Genomic DNA, 15,436 nt, shown 5'->3' with positions numbered 1-15,436 from the left:
GGCCAGTGGTAACCTTCGCTAGTGCTTTTTCTGTTCTGTGATGCAGTCAAAATCCGGACTGAAACTCCTCAAATAAACCATTCCTTTGCAAATGATCAGTTAGCTGTTTTGCAATACTATTTTTTTAGATAAAAGGAAGGTTAGAAGTCAGCCTATAATTAGCTAAGACAGCTTGATCAAGTGATAGCTTTTTAAGTAATGATTTAATTATAGCCACCTTAAAATCCTGTGGAACTGGTAAATAAAAACTTGTCATGGCCACTTCCTGTCTTTACCATTGTGCCTATAAGTCTGGCAAACCCCTGTATGTGTTTCTCACTTGGCTGCATCCTTGCGCAGTTGCTCATGTCGCATGAGGAGCTGCTTTCTTTCCCTAAAGGCCTTGCGGACGGTGTAGCCCTTGTAGACAGCCTGGATGGAGGCAGCAGCGATGTCCTGGATGGCTGCTATGGACAGAGCGCCATGCTCCAGCATAAACTGAGTCACCTCACTGTGCCCCCCCAGCAAAGCGTAGTCCAGAGGGGTGTACCTGCACAACATAGAGTGGTTCATAAATCTGTTTTCCTACTTTTACAGCCTCAGCCTTCTGCTGCCTTCACTGTGGTCTCCGGCCTCACCTCTCCTCAGTATGCTCCATTTGATTGGGAAAGGCATTGTAGCCCAGCAGCAGTTTCACAGCATCAAGGTAGCCATTGTTACATGACCAGTGGAGAGCAGTCCGGCCCTGGAACCCCCATAAAGAAAAAAATGACTTAAAATTGTATGTTTAAAGATTACAAAAAGAAGTCAGACTAGAAAAGGGTATGCAGGCAAATACAGGCAATTTCTTACCTCCTTGTCCTGTATGTTAGGATCAGCGTGGTTCTCCATGAGAACAGCCATGCAGGTGATGTAACCACCGTAAGCAGCACACTGCAGTGGAGTTCGTCCTGCATGATCCTGCAAACAGTTAACACAACAGATCAGAAGTTTTGCAGCTGTTACATGAATAGCTTTGAAGCTCACAGTGATCGGTCATGTGCTTCATTGCTGGGCACACAGATCCAAATTGTTTTTATTTATTAATTAATGTGGACAAATCCAAAATTCATGCTCAGTATATAACTACAAAATCACTTGGATTAGATTATTCATAACAATGTTATTTTGTGATATTTATATACGGATTGTTTGTATTGCTGTAAAGAGCTGATTACACTGGTAAACATTAACAAATAAGAGCAATTTAAATGAAAAAGAAGTTACTGTAGCAAAATTTCCAGTTGACCATACAAATTCAATATGACATAGTGCTGCAGCAGCACACTGGCTTTGGTTAAACTTTATTGCAATTTTGCTGCAGGTCTGAGGTAACAGGTGGGTGGTCACACTTAGAAAAACAGGATAATGAGCCACAACATGAAATTTGGTTGTGTAATAGAGGTGATTTCCAACCTTTTTCATCCCTTCATCACCTCTCCTGTTCTATTATGTTCACTGGAACTGGATTTGGACTACTTTAATCTTACCATTTACACTTAATGTTACATTCAGCTTAACTATTTATGGTTAGAAAAACTGCCCCTAAGTATTGCTTTACTATTTCACCCATTCTATCACTGTTTCATTATCTACTGCTATCATTAAACTGCTATCAATAATGTTCAGTTCAGTGACAATTTTTAACTTTTTACCCTTTATGTTTAAAAATGTAGTCTGCACTGTTATTTCATCTTTTACGGCACTATTTCAACATTCAGTCCAGGTAGTAACTGACAATTTAACTGCTAACCATAACATTTTTGCTTTAACTGTTCAGGAATTACTGCAGTTTTTATACATGATCCCCCATTTTCAGAGGTTCAAAGGTAATGGGACAACTAACTGACAAGCAGATGAGGCCTGTTCCCTTCTTATTTCATGACAAATGAAGCAGGCATAATATCTGAAGTTTATTCAAAGTGTATTATATACTTTTTCACTGTAATTTTAAATATGAGGCCCAAAAAGAGATGTTGATGCAAGGAAAGGAGGCCATCATTAGACTGAAAAACCGTTAAAACCGCAAAAACGTTAACTATCTGGTCCATTTTTAAAAATAATTAAAGCATTGACCAGCTCTGAGACACCAAAAGGACTGAAAGAGCACATAAGACAACTAAACTGTACTCTCTGTTCAGATTCAGACAAATGCTGCAAAACTGATCAGGCGTGCTTCACAGTGCAAACGGATAATGACCCAAAGCAAACTGCAAAAGCAACCCAAGAATTTCTTAAGGCAGAGAAATAAGATATTCTTCAATGGCCAAGTCAGTCACCTGATCCCAACCCAACACAACATGCTTTTCATCCAAGTATTAGAAATAGTTCTTAAACTTAAAATTATGCCAGTTTGTCCACTTAATTTTGAGCTTTTGAAAATGGGGGACTATGTATCAAATGTCTGTAATGTAACAGTTACTTTTGTTAAACCCCTAGAATTAAAGCTGAAAGTCTGCACTTTAATCACAACAACTTGATTGTTTGATTTACAATCCACTGGTGTGGTGTACACATGCACAATTAAAAAAAAACTGGGTCATTGTCCAACAAATTATGGACCCAACTGTACTTTGTTTTCTCAACCATGTATTCACTATTTACCTATTTTAATAATCAATGCATCCTGTTCAGCTGTCTATTCCCACCATCTGTCTGTTAGTAACTTCTTAACTTTTCAGCATCAATTGTTTAATTAAAGAGAAAATAAATATCTTTACTTTCCATATTGTCATGATCCTGGGCTGGTGGCCCAGTGTTTTGGTTTCTATTTGTGAAGTTCTGTTCTTTTTCTAGTTTTGGTTATAGTTTAGTATTTGAATCTTAGTTTCTTTTTGGTTTTTCATGTTCTGGTTTTCCCTGTACTCCCGTGTGTGTAAGTCATGACCCTCTTGTATTTAGGTTCCCTTTGGTTTAGTTCTCTGTGTTTCTTAGTGTCTCTCCTTTGTCCCAGGTCTGGTTTAGTTGGTCATGTTCTCACTCCCTTTGTCAGTCTGTTAAGTCAGCATGTTTTTGGTTAGGTTACTTCCTGTTTTATTTTGACAATCTCGTGTTCCCTGTGTTTTGTATCTAGTTTTGCTTCCCCTTTGTTATTAGGTTCATTTGGTTCACCTGTCGTCCCCTGTTGTTTCCACTTGCCCTAATTCCCCTGTGTGTATTTAAACCCTTAGTCTGCCTTTGTTAGTTGTTGCGTCGTTGTCATTGTTCTCCCCAGTGTTCCCCTCCTAGCTGTGTGTTTTGGTTTTTGGTTTTCTCCCAGGCTTCCGTTTGTTTTTTGCCCTGGTTGAGATTTCTGGTTTTTGTATTTTGTATTTTTCGAGTCCCGGCAAATAAACAAGTTTTACTTTACGTCTGCGTATGTCCTGCACTTGGGTCCTTCCCTCCACACACAGCCCCTCATCGTGACACATATACCCTCTGGCTCCTGGAGAGGAACCCCTGCCCCCCCAAAAGTCTGAACTACCCCTTTAATGAAACATGTTTATGCATACCTGTACATTGGGACTTATCCCATTCTCCATCAGTATCTGACAGACTTCAGCATTTCCCCCTAGAGCTGCCCAATGCAGAGCAGTGTGACCATCTACATCCACCAGGTCAACACGTGCAGAACCTTTATTCAAAGCATTCACATGGTTACAAAGACCAAAAGAATACTGAAAAATATAATTTTCCAACAATAATTGTGCCCAAAATCTGAGAAAGTGTGACTAATGTATGTTAAAAACACCCACCCTTGATCAGTGTAAGTATGACATCTCTGTGTCCCATCTCACAGGCGCGAAAGAGTGGAGTGTGTTTCATGACATCCAGAGAGTCAACCATTGCTCCCTTCTCCAAAAGCAGCTTCACTGTGCTCACGTGGCCTGACAGGGAGGCCGCATGGAGCGCTGTTTAAACACACACATGCACAAATGAGATAAAAACATGTTGTCCGAATCTGACTGGAGAATAATCACTGTGAGGACAATGACTCTAATGGCTGTCCCTTCTTTTTTTTCCCATCATTCCCTTGTCTACAGCTTCTATTTGGGCTGTGGCTACAGCCTGGTCAGTGGAGGGTTAAACAGAGAAATTTAATGAGGAGTGGTACACTTAATCCTTCTCATGGATACCCCTCCTTGCCTTCACTCCAGTCCCCAGACAGTACAGACTGGAGTCAAGTGCATGGAAGTGATCCGGTCAGTTACATGGCCCTTCACACTGTCTAATTAGCATGACTCATCCGTTGCATGTAATTCATGCATAAACAATGACTGCCTGGACAAGCATAGGGGCTATCGCCATGGAGATTATAAGTCCAAACAGCCTTGGGGGTCAGAGCATGGCAGGAAGTCATGGGCGCCTGCATGCATGTGTGTTTGTCAAAGAACAGCTTTGGCTTGCACTAATTTTGCTCACAGTATCACTTCCCTCTCTAATGTGATCTCACTGCCTCTTTTGCACCTTCGGGGGAATCCCCTGTGACATCACCATCCCTAGCTTAAAACAAACAAACAGTAAGGACAAAGGTATGTGTGTGTGTGTGTGTGTGTGTGTGGAGTAACATGACCAGGGAAATTATGTCAGCATTCCCTGGAAGCACATAGAGGACTGGGGAAGTAGGCCAAATCAGCTCATAGGAGCTTTAGTTCTTGTTTTTCAAGTCCTCACCGGTGCCACCGTACTTGTCTGCCATGTTAATGTCAATGTTCGGGGTGAGGGCCAGCATGGTGCGAATGACATCGTCACTGCCCTTCCCAGCAGCCCACATGAACGCCGTTCTCCCCTCTAGATCAGGCTCGTCTTTCACTGACGGATGGGATAAGAACACACCAACTGTCTCCTTCAGGCACACAGAAAGACAAACACATTTCCTATGCTTAGTTTTTTTGATGTGAGACAAGAGAGATAGTGAAAAAATGCTTCCAACAAACTATTAATTATTAATCTAGTGTAATTAATGCTCTTTTTTAAAAATAGGTGTACTGAACAACCAAGCATCTAAAATCTTTCTTCATTATAAAACAGTATCATTTCATTATCAACAATATGCATGTTAGTGACTCACAGCATTGTTGCTTTGTGCCCCATAGTGCAGAGGTGTTGCTCCTTGGCTGTCTGAGGGAATAGTGCCTGATGTGTTTCTCTCCAGCAGCAGGTGGACGATTTTGGCATGGCCTGAAAAAGACATGCTGTTCATTAGAAGGACGCGCTGGGAGACGAGGACGGGAAGAGCCAGGACAACAGCTCAACCACTCCATCCTAAAGATGCATTTTTGTTTGTACAGTTAACAGTTAAAAAGACAGTAAAGAAAGTAGATAGCTATAATGAGGCATTAAGTCAACACATGCTGCCATCCAAATGTTTAGGGTCACTTAGAAATGAATATTTTTGTTCTAAATGAAAGCTATTCTGATGCTACTTTCCCACCGGCCGAGGAACCGGTTCGCGTGCCAGTGCCCGTGCCCGTGTTGTTCCCAATGAACAGGTGTTGTGCGAAATTCTGTTCCCTTGTGAAACTCGGTTCCCCCTGTGTCGGGAGCACGAACTGCAGCCAGAGAGGCGGATCCGACCCGTCTTCACGGCGCTTCTGATCGATTTCTCGGTAAAATGACACTGTAAAAGACTTGCTGGTAAATTAATTTGTTCCCATGTCATGGAGGGGGAACACAATATTTTGGATGGCTGAAATATTTGGTGCCCCCCCCCGTGTAACTTTGGCAAATAAAGAGCAAATGTTTTCATATTCACAGGAGTTGTTGTTCTTGATGAGAGGAATAAATACTATCAAAGACTTTTACCGAGAAATTGATCAGAAGTGAAGACTGTCTGATCCGCCTCTCTGGCTGCGCTCTCCCGAAACAGGGGGAACAGATTTTCACGGGGGAACAGAATTTCGCACAACACCGGAACCCTGTTGGTCACACTGGGAAAGAGGCCAGTGTGACCAAGATCCTAAAATACTTCACAAACCAGACCAATCTGGCCCACATGGCTACAGTTTAATGAAGCTGTCAGTTGTGGACCTGGGAGGTGTCTTATTTTAAACCACAGACATAGTTTTGCACCAGTGCCCCCACTTCTCTTTCTGTTCTGGTTAAAGCTGCTTTGCACAGTTCTGAGAGTATTGAATAGTTCCCATTTTTCTATGAGATCATTTTTTGACGTGTTTTTATATATAAAACCCTTAATTTCTGAGAACATGTGTAATCTGAAGTTTTATAAGGAATTTTTTTTTTTGTTCATTTTGAGACTATGCTCAAACCCAAATAGGATGATTCTCCACACACTCAAATAGTTACATTTATTCCATTTTTAAACAGCACATCCGCTTTCTGCTGTGTCAACATAATCGGCTAGACTGATCAGCTGTTAACAGTAACATGTTGTCTCACTGGACATTCAGTTAAGAATCATGAATTATTTATGATTAATGATTCCATTAATCTTTGATGGTCATCCACAACATTTCTGATCAATTTCATGTCATATTAGATCAAGACGAATGTATTTTCCCTTCAAAAACAAAGAAGTATTTCCAACTTCTTCTTTCGGCTGCTCTCTTTAGGGGCCGCCGCAGCGGACTGTCTGCCTCCATCTCACCCTATCTTTAACATCCTCTTCTGTCACACCAACCCTCTACATGTCCTCCTTCACTACATCCATGAATCTTCTTTGTGCTCTTCCTCTTTTTCTCCTGCCTGGCAGCCCCACCTTCAACATCCTTTGTCCAGTATATCCACTATCCCTCAGTACATGTCCAAACCATTTTAACCTTCCCTCTCTAACTTTGTCTCCAAACTGCTCAACCTGAGCTGTCCCTCTCATGTACTCATTTCTAATCTTGTCCATTCTGGTCACTCCCAGTGAAAATCTTAAGATCTTAAACTCTGCCACCTTCAGCTCTGCCTCTTGTCTTTGTGCCACGAAAGTGTCTCCAAACCATACATCATAGCAGGTCTCACTACCATCTTGTAAGCCTTCCCTTTCACTCTTTCTGCTATCCTTCTGTCACAAATCACCCCTGACACAACTCCACCTGGTTCACCCTGCCTCCACTCTCTTCCTCACTTCTCATTTGAATAGTTGACCCCCAGGTATTTAAACTCATCCACCTTCACTCCCTCCACTCTTTACACATTCACCTTTCCACCTGTGTCTCTTTCATTCACACATATATTCTGTTTTGCTTCTTCTGACTTTCATTCCTCTTCTCTCCAGTGCATACTTCCACCTCTCCAGGCTCCCTTCCACCTGCTTCCTACTCTCCCTACACATCACAATGTTGTCTGCAAACATCATAGTCCATGGAGACTCCTGCCTGACCTTATCTGTCAACCTGTCCATCGCCAAAGTGGTTGAGAGACTGAAAGAGAGCTCAACATGGTGATCTCTAAAGTTAAGCTGCTAGAATGGAAAATTTGTGACTTTGATTTAGCTTACCACTATGAAAAAAATTCAAATGATAATTTTTTAAGGCCTTGATTTATACACAACCTGAAATTCTTGCAGGCTATTTTAATAAGCTGCATATAACTTGTGTTAACTCACCCAGCAAAGCAGCCCAGTGCAGCGGCGTTCTGAAGAGGTTATCATAAGCTGTTACATTACAGCCCTCGTAAGATGTCAGCACCTCCACTACTGCCTCGTTGCCATCAGCAACGGCAAAGTGAAGGGGCGTCCGACCCTCATAGTCCTGCCAGTTCAACAGGGACTCAGTGGGTGCTGCTTCCTTTAACACACACACACACGCGCACACACACACACACACACAGGAGGAAGAGACACAAACACGCAGGCTAACGGGTAAGGATGGGAAATAAAGACAAATGTATTTGTGAGCGCGTGTGTGTTGATATGGCATGTACCAGTATACAGCGGACAGTTTCTGTGGCACTGGGCTCCTGACTGTGTGCAGCCCAGTGCAGGGGGATCTTGCCTTCACTGTCCGGGATGCCGATGTTTGAATCGTGCTTGATCAGAAGACGAACGTGTTCTGGTCGGTTATAAAATGCTGACCAGTGAAGAGCAGTTTGCTGTAAACAGAATGATGAAAAAGATGATACAAAGATTACTGAATGGAGCGTAAAAGAAAATGGGCTGTTGTAACACTGGGTTTGAGGTTTCCGCTTATGGTTTTTTTTTTTTTTTTAAAATGATTCCACTACAATGCAACCAGGAAATATGAGGGAATGTGCTACACAAAGCTCATATTGAAGGTCCACCAGTAAGCTGAGATTTTAACACAGATACTGCCTGCATGACGACTACTGAGCTATTCTGAGATTTGCTGAAACCACTGTCATCTGACACGATGATGCATATTGGATTATTACAAAACTAACTACTGATGTCAGATATACATCATGTTCAGCAGACAGAGAAGTCTGTGTGTTTGTGGTCTTATCAGCAGAACACAGGACAAAGATATAGTTTGTTAAACTGCTCACTGAGCGTGCCTCTGTGTTTATGTGTATATGACTTAAAACTGCTGCTACATCTACCAAACCGTCTTGAGTGAGTATCTTTGCAAGTTATTGGTCAGATGCCCCAACTGGCTGTTTTGTGACTGAGGACCGTTATAAAGACAGATGGATCTTTATGTGCTGTACTACACTACCTTGTTCTTGTCCTGTGTGTCGACCTCTCCAGGTCCGATATGCTTGAGCAGCAGGGCGAGTGCTTTGGGAGAGGGGTGTCTGGTGGCCAGGTGGAGTGGGGTCATTTCCTCCAAATCTTTCTGCAGCCAGTTAGCACGCCTGGACAGCAGCAGCTTCAGGAAACGCACGTTCCCCTGCAGCACACAAGTGGGACAAACTGTGCTGATAAGAAGCTCAGAAATCACCAATTCTCCTCAACATTAGTCATGAACCAGCAACAATGTCACACACACTCCCACACACACTGACTCCCCAGGCTTTTAGCGGCGTCTGGTTCAATCCACAGGTCATCCATCTTCGTTCCCTCCTCCTGCCTCGCTCCACAGTGTGTGTGATGAGCTGTTAAACAGTGAACAGCAGCTCTGTCTCTGCCTGCCATCCCCTCCACATCATCATCATCATCATCTTTATACTCACTTTTGGTCTCTCACCAGCAGGCCGCTGGGTGCAACAGTGGGACACGGCAGCAGTGACCGTGAACGCGTGCGAGGTGTTTTGTATATCTGCCGTTCTGCGACCACAAAGCCACAGACTGACAGATCTATCTTGTGTGTGAGCATGCATCCAGACTGCGAGAGTGTGTGTGTGTGTGTGTGTGTTCCTGTCCTCCTATTCTCAGTCCAATTAGATCAGTAATCCCTTGCCTCTCTCGCTGTCTCAGCCACTTATTGATCAGATGTCAAAGAGACAGGGCTTCCCATCACTAGCATCCCCCAACATACACATACTCCCCATCTACGAGATAGATCCCAGTAACCTATTACCTCCCCTCTCCCTTCAGTGATATGATGATCCTGTATCAGTACATGCCGATAAAGGAAGCCACCAATAGAAAACTGAGATGTAAAGAGATATCATTAGCACCACATCCCATTATTCTCATCACTCTGGAAGTGTTGTCATTTATGGTTTGTCTTGAGTGTCCCGAAGTGTGTAGATTGAACTAAAAAGAACATCAAGTCCCGCTAAAATGCTGTGAAACAGCAGAAACACTCCATGCAGAATAATTCTTCATGTGTAAGCATGTGCAAAGGGAATGCGTAGCTGCACTGCTTGTGTATGAGGACCATAAATCAGTTCATATTACCTTTAATAAGCCCTAAGGCTATAATTACAGCCACTAGGGGGCACTGGCTTCCCATTGGAGCTCATGGACTGTCAAAATTTCTCTTATTTAACCTCTGTGAGATCACACCCTGGCTTCATATTCATTTCAGTTTTATAAATCTATCCAATTATAGTTCTTGATGAATTTTGTCAGGGTAATAATACAAAAAGGGCTGACATATGTAAGTGATGACATTTGTGTGTGTGTGTGTGTGTGTGTGTGTGCGCCAGTGTTCATTTGCATACTTGTGAATACCCATACCTTCTGCGCAGCGAGGTGCAGAGCAGTTCGCTGGCTGAGATCGGTCTTGTTGACCGAAGCTCCGGCCTTCAGCAGAATCTCTGCACAGTCCAGGCGGTCAGCCAGCACGCAGTACATCAAGGGAGTCCGGCCGAACTGGTCCTCGTGGTCCTTCAGCAAGGGCTCTGCTACACATGGACACATGTGAAGTACAAGTGAAAGGTTTAAATCAGAGGATATGACCCCAATAGTGATCAAGATTGTACTGACTATCCACAATATCTGTTCTTGTATTTAAAATGCAATTTTACCTGCATTACTTTTCAAATAAGAAAAATCTATTTATTTGGAGCAACTGGGAGTCATGAGGAAGCACTGTAGCACTGTTAACCCGAACCATTATGTTGCCATTCTTATATTTTTTTTGTCACAAATTTCTAAATTATGCCAGATTTTTAAAGCACCACATGCCACTACATGTTAAACCTTTATTTCTGTGTCTTGCTCTATCTCTACATTGTAGCTGAGGGAATTCATGAACTTAAGATTTAGAGGCCAGTTGCCCGTGCGCTCCTTACCGGTGATGAGTTTGATGAGAGCGCTCCTATCTCCGTTGACAGCTGCTGCATGAACCTGCGAGCCCAGAGAGGCAGGTCCTGGGCTAGACGTCGCTGAGGCCTGCAACGCAAAGAGACGGAAGGTCACAAGTAGAGTTGCAACAACACACACACACACACACACACACACACACACACACACACACACACACACAGAGCTTACTTATCAAGTGTTTAACACTGTGGCATTAAACTGTGTCTAGACAGTTTCCTTTGCATTCACTTGGCTCAAAGCACACCCCCATATTACTGGACACGGTCACAATTAAGTACTTCATATTCAGTATCATACAGTATCATATGGTGTGACAAATAAATATATTCTAAATAAAACAGGGATTCTCAAGATGAAAGAAGAAATTCTAGTTAACTGCTAATTTTGCGAGAATCTACATATACACCTCCAGCTCATTTAGTTTCCAGTTTTTCTGTATACTAATCTCATGGTGATAGAGCCATAGAGGAGCATAAAATTATTAATTTAAACATAGATCGTCTTGTGGGCAGATAATAAACACCTGAAGTAAAACACATAAGGCCGATAACAAAATAAGGGAGCTAATGTGAGCCGGCAGCAGGCACTGCGAGTCTGCACACTTGAATGTGTGCGCTTGTGCGTACCTGTGTGTCTGCTCCTGCTGAGAGGGTTAAATCTCTTCCTGGCCCCACTTAACCAGAGCGCAGTGAAAGCTGGGTAACGTGCAGACAGGAAGCAGCTGGGGAGGGGGAGACCCTGTGTGAGCGTGTAAGAGGGGGGTCTCTCTTCATGTCTTATTCATGTCTCATTAATACTGCAGCATGCCTTGCTGTGTTTGCATGTGTATGTGTACGTGCATATGTGTGTGTGTGTGTGTGTGTGTGTGAGTGTGTATGAGTGTGTTCGGTAGGAGATGTGGGACAAGCCCCGCGGAGCGCAGCACAAAAATCAATTATTGCCCCTAAACACATAAATGCTGGAGGCACAAACTTATGCCACAATTAGAGTTTTCTCCGAGATGTTTTAATCAACGCTCTCACACACAGATCTGATGCAACATAAAAATGACCATCCAAAGAGATTTCACAATGATATACCTGAGGGGAATTACTGGTAAGTATTAAGGCGAGGTGATTAGTTCATTCACAGTTTTAAAAACTTTTAAACTCTTGGTCAGGGAAGTGAGGGAACTGCGGTGTCTTCCATCCCCCTCTCCCTCCCCCTGGTCACCTCATAAAGAGAGCTCCCGTAGACACTGCGTGCAGCACGGCAATTACCCATCATGCTCCTGCTTTCTCACGCTCTGCCAAGTAGTGGCAGAGACTTAATACAGGTTAGTAACGACATTTATAGCAACGTAAGTCTATGTGTGTGAGAATGCGGGTGGGAGGGAGAGAAGCGGCACCTTAAAGGTGTGTGTTACTGTGTCAGTGTGTGTGTTTGGCACATGTGCCATGTCATGGGAAGTGATTTTCCGTGAGAGAGAGTTTTTACATGGGCTTTACCAAAATCAACCACAAACGTCTCTAAACATCTCTAATTTAAAGTCATTACCCAGTCAGTAATGCACATGGAAATGCTCACACAGACACACACGCACACACAGAGTCTGCAAATATTTAACTTAACACACAGAGAAACAGCAGAGATGCCAAAGCTGCACTTTATAAATGAATAATACAATGTTGCTTTATGATGCAGAAATCTTGTTATACAAAAAAACTGAGACAATCACAATGCCTCCTTTCAATTGTGCACTCAATGCAAACTTCCTTCCTTCTGTCGATTTATTTTGATCTTTTTCAACACTTCTCAAGTCTATTTGAAAACCCCCAGCAGCCACAATAAAATATGAATTGATTTATGAATAATCTTAGATGCAGGGAAAAAAAAGTTATAATTTGGCCAAACACCAACACGAGGGACATGAGTCAATATCTGAATCTATGTGAGGGACATTCATATCACCAAGAGTGGGCAATTAGAGTTTCATGAGGACCTGAGTGTTTTGGAAACACCTACAGTGCATCCAAATTTGGCTAAAAAGCCTTTTGCAATGCAGCGTCTGAAACCAAACAAAAGAGGGTGTAAAAACAACACAAGGTCCTGTTGAGAGGTTTGGAGTGGTCTCATTTAGCCATTCATACGCGTTCCTCAGGGAGCACTCCACTTGTTAATATGAAGACAATAACTCAGAGTAAACCATTGATCATGGGCTGAGGTCCAGACCAAGTGATTGTGCATCTGTATGAGTATTGATTCATGCTGATGCTGACATTATTTAGTCTTTATTCATATTCTGCCTCATATAACTGCAGAGATTTTAACAAAGACTCTAGACACTCCAACGAAACCTTTCAGAAACACGACAGGAGTGCTGCGAACATATGAGCTGCTGCCTCCTGACACACACACACACACTGTAAGTAACGCTTCAATTGATGCTATTGAGACAAGCAGGTAAAAGTATGTGTGTGTGTGTGTGTGTGTGCATGATGGTGTACATGCTTCTCTACTTGTCTGTCACTGTGAAGGTGTCTGCTTTTGATAGACAACATGACTAGGGCATGCTGGGTTAGCAATGGGGGCCAGAGCCTGAGCCTGTGGCCTTTATTTCATTTCTAGAGCGTGTGCGCGCACACACACACACACACACACACACACACACACACACACACACACACACACACACACACAAACATTTTTATTACAGTTTGTACAGTTAGAACAGAGTCCTCTTAGCGTCTTAGCCATCACATGGCTATTACGAGCTCCTATATCATCTGCATGCCCCTATGTGTGAGTGTATCAGATAGAAGATAGAAGCTTCAGGGATCCGTTCCTCGATTTTTTTTGACTGACAGTTATAGATGTAGGAGGAAGGATAATATCAGCCCTTAGGGATGCCCAATCTGTAAAGCCCTATTTCCCGGGGACTTCCTGGTTCCCCAAGGACCAATGAGCTGCCTCCCTCAGCTGGGGGCCGAGCCCTTGGGCACAGCAGGGCCAATCAGCAGGAGGGGAGAAGGCTGAGTGACACATAGATCTGCTAATTTACATCATTACCACGGTGCATCCTGACAAATGAGCCCCTAGGGTGTGAGCCAATCACCTGGGAGAGTAATGCAATTAGGTGGGACCACAGCTGTCAATCTCACAGCCACAGGGGTCAGGTAGTTACGCCTGTGGCTAAAACACCCCTGCCTACTACCTGTCTTTCACACACTCCACCAATACAACCACACACATACAGTACATGTATAGAGATTAGTGATGCAGATATGAAGTGTGGAAGGGTAAGGAGTGTGTGTGTAGGCAGAGATACATTAGAGCCTGGCTCTCTATCTTCCTCCCTAGGTACTCAGAAAGTGAGGTGCGGTGTGTGTGTGTGTGTGTGTGTGTGTGCGCACGTGGCTGCTTGAGAGACACAGAGACTGGCTTGCTCCCCCTAAAGACTTACACCTTAGCCTGAGTGTGTGCATATCTGCATTCACCTGGGTGTATTTTTGTGTGTGTGTTTACATTCACCCATGTGTTTTTTATCCACTGGGAAACAGCGTTGTTATGCTTCACGCAAAGGCTACGACAAACAAGGGGAGAAAGAGGGCAGGATCATGGGGGTGCAGAATAACCCTGAATTTGACTGGCATGTAAACGGCTGCTGCTGCTGCTGAAGCTTATCTTAGTCTCATTAGGTGTTATAATATAATACTGGAGCACTCCACTGAGTCGTTAGAGTTCTGCCCAGCTTGTCATTAACGCTTGTGGTTTGGAGTGTGTGTGTGTGTATTTGTGGGTTGATCAATTCTGCTTTGAGTGGCAGACTGCCAACACTTTCACTTAGCCTCTTTTTAGCTTCAAAGAGAAGGCGGGAAGAAATGACAACAACAAGAACAAAAACAAATAAATAAATAAAACAGACAAGTTCTGCAACACTGCCAGTAGATTCCCTGTAACCTTGTCTGTGTAGTTCAGCCACTGCTTGAGACACTCTGAGAGTTAGAGGAGCTGTGTGTTTTGTGTCATCCCATTATATCACTAATGAGCCACCCTCAGGAGGGCGGGGAGAGAGAGACAGCAAGGCAGACAGAAATAGAGAGATGAAGAAAAAAAGAGTGTGCAGAGAAGAGAGGGGAGAGAACGAGAAGGGGCTGGGGGGATGGAAGACAGAGACACCAGCTTGGGGACTTTTTCCTCTTCTCCCCTCCATCCTCTTTTCCCCACACCTCTGAGTCTAATTGGACTAAAACTGTGATCTAATTAAATGTCCAATTAAAGTGCAGAGAGCAATGTGCCCACCGGCGAATCAGAGTAGAGGGACATAATCAGCTGGAAAAACAAACAAAAAAATCAATGGGAGCAATGTGAAATGGAAAACGATGGAGAAAGCAGAAAACGGAGGAGAGGGCAAAACAGAAAGCGGATGGACAGATGAAATCGGATTGGTGTGAGAGTGTGCTGCATTACTCTGCAGTGAGTGTGATGAGAAATGACATCTTTGGATGAGGATGATGAAAAGAACTAACATGTTCACTAGGTTTTTCCTGCATGCAAAAAAATTTGGCACCCACCAAAGTGAATTAGGCCTTTCCACTAAAGGAAGTTCCCCAGGACTGTGATAAAAAAAAAAAAGAAGCTCCTTTAAGGGGTTTTTTTTTTTTTAATTAAGTTTAATTTACTCAAGCTTATATACATTTTTTGTTTAAAAATGACAGGAAAATGAAGACTTCCATCAGGCAAGATAATGCAGAGTGTTGGTCTTAACATGTGGAGCAATCACTCATAAAGGCCCACTTTGAGCCTGGAAACACCCCGGCATGCTGTATGTTATTA

The 15,436-nt window shown here is 43.1% G+C and overlaps 1 protein-coding gene across 4 annotated transcripts in view; it reads right to left on the bottom strand.

Annotated features, from left to right (window-relative positions):
* invs (inversin) overlaps window positions 1-15,436 on the bottom strand; it is a 28,188-nt gene that overhangs the window by 9,039 nt on the left and 3,713 nt on the right. For 3 of the 4 annotated variants that reach the window (XM_030750924.1, XM_030750922.1, XM_030750925.1), the window contains exons 3-14: window positions 10,588-10,687; window positions 10,031-10,197; window positions 8,622-8,795; window positions 7,870-8,037; window positions 7,553-7,733; window positions 5,069-5,178; window positions 4,672-4,843; window positions 3,753-3,908; window positions 3,510-3,631; window positions 832-939; window positions 618-724; window positions 320-529 (exon numbers count right to left, since the gene is read on the bottom strand). In XM_030750924.1, coding sequence (XP_030606784.1) covers window positions 320-529; window positions 618-724; window positions 832-939; window positions 3,510-3,631; window positions 3,753-3,908; window positions 4,672-4,843; window positions 5,069-5,178; window positions 7,553-7,733; window positions 7,870-8,037; window positions 8,622-8,795; window positions 10,031-10,197; window positions 10,588-10,687 — 1,775 coding nt within the window. The remainder of the gene's footprint in view (window positions 1-319; window positions 530-617; window positions 725-831; window positions 940-3,509; window positions 3,632-3,752; window positions 3,909-4,671; window positions 4,844-5,068; window positions 5,179-7,552; window positions 7,734-7,869; window positions 8,038-8,621; window positions 8,796-10,030; window positions 10,198-10,587; window positions 10,688-15,436) is intronic. The other variant, XM_030750926.1, reaches the window with a different exon arrangement.

This window comes from Archocentrus centrarchus, chromosome 16, assembly GCF_007364275.1.
Source record: "Archocentrus centrarchus isolate MPI-CPG fArcCen1 chromosome 16, fArcCen1, whole genome shotgun sequence".
In the NCBI taxonomy this organism is placed as follows: Eukaryota; Metazoa; Chordata; class Actinopteri; order Cichliformes; family Cichlidae; genus Archocentrus; species Archocentrus centrarchus.
The sequence above is the reverse complement of the archived record's forward strand: the minus strand, read 5'-3'. Positions and strand labels throughout refer to the sequence as shown.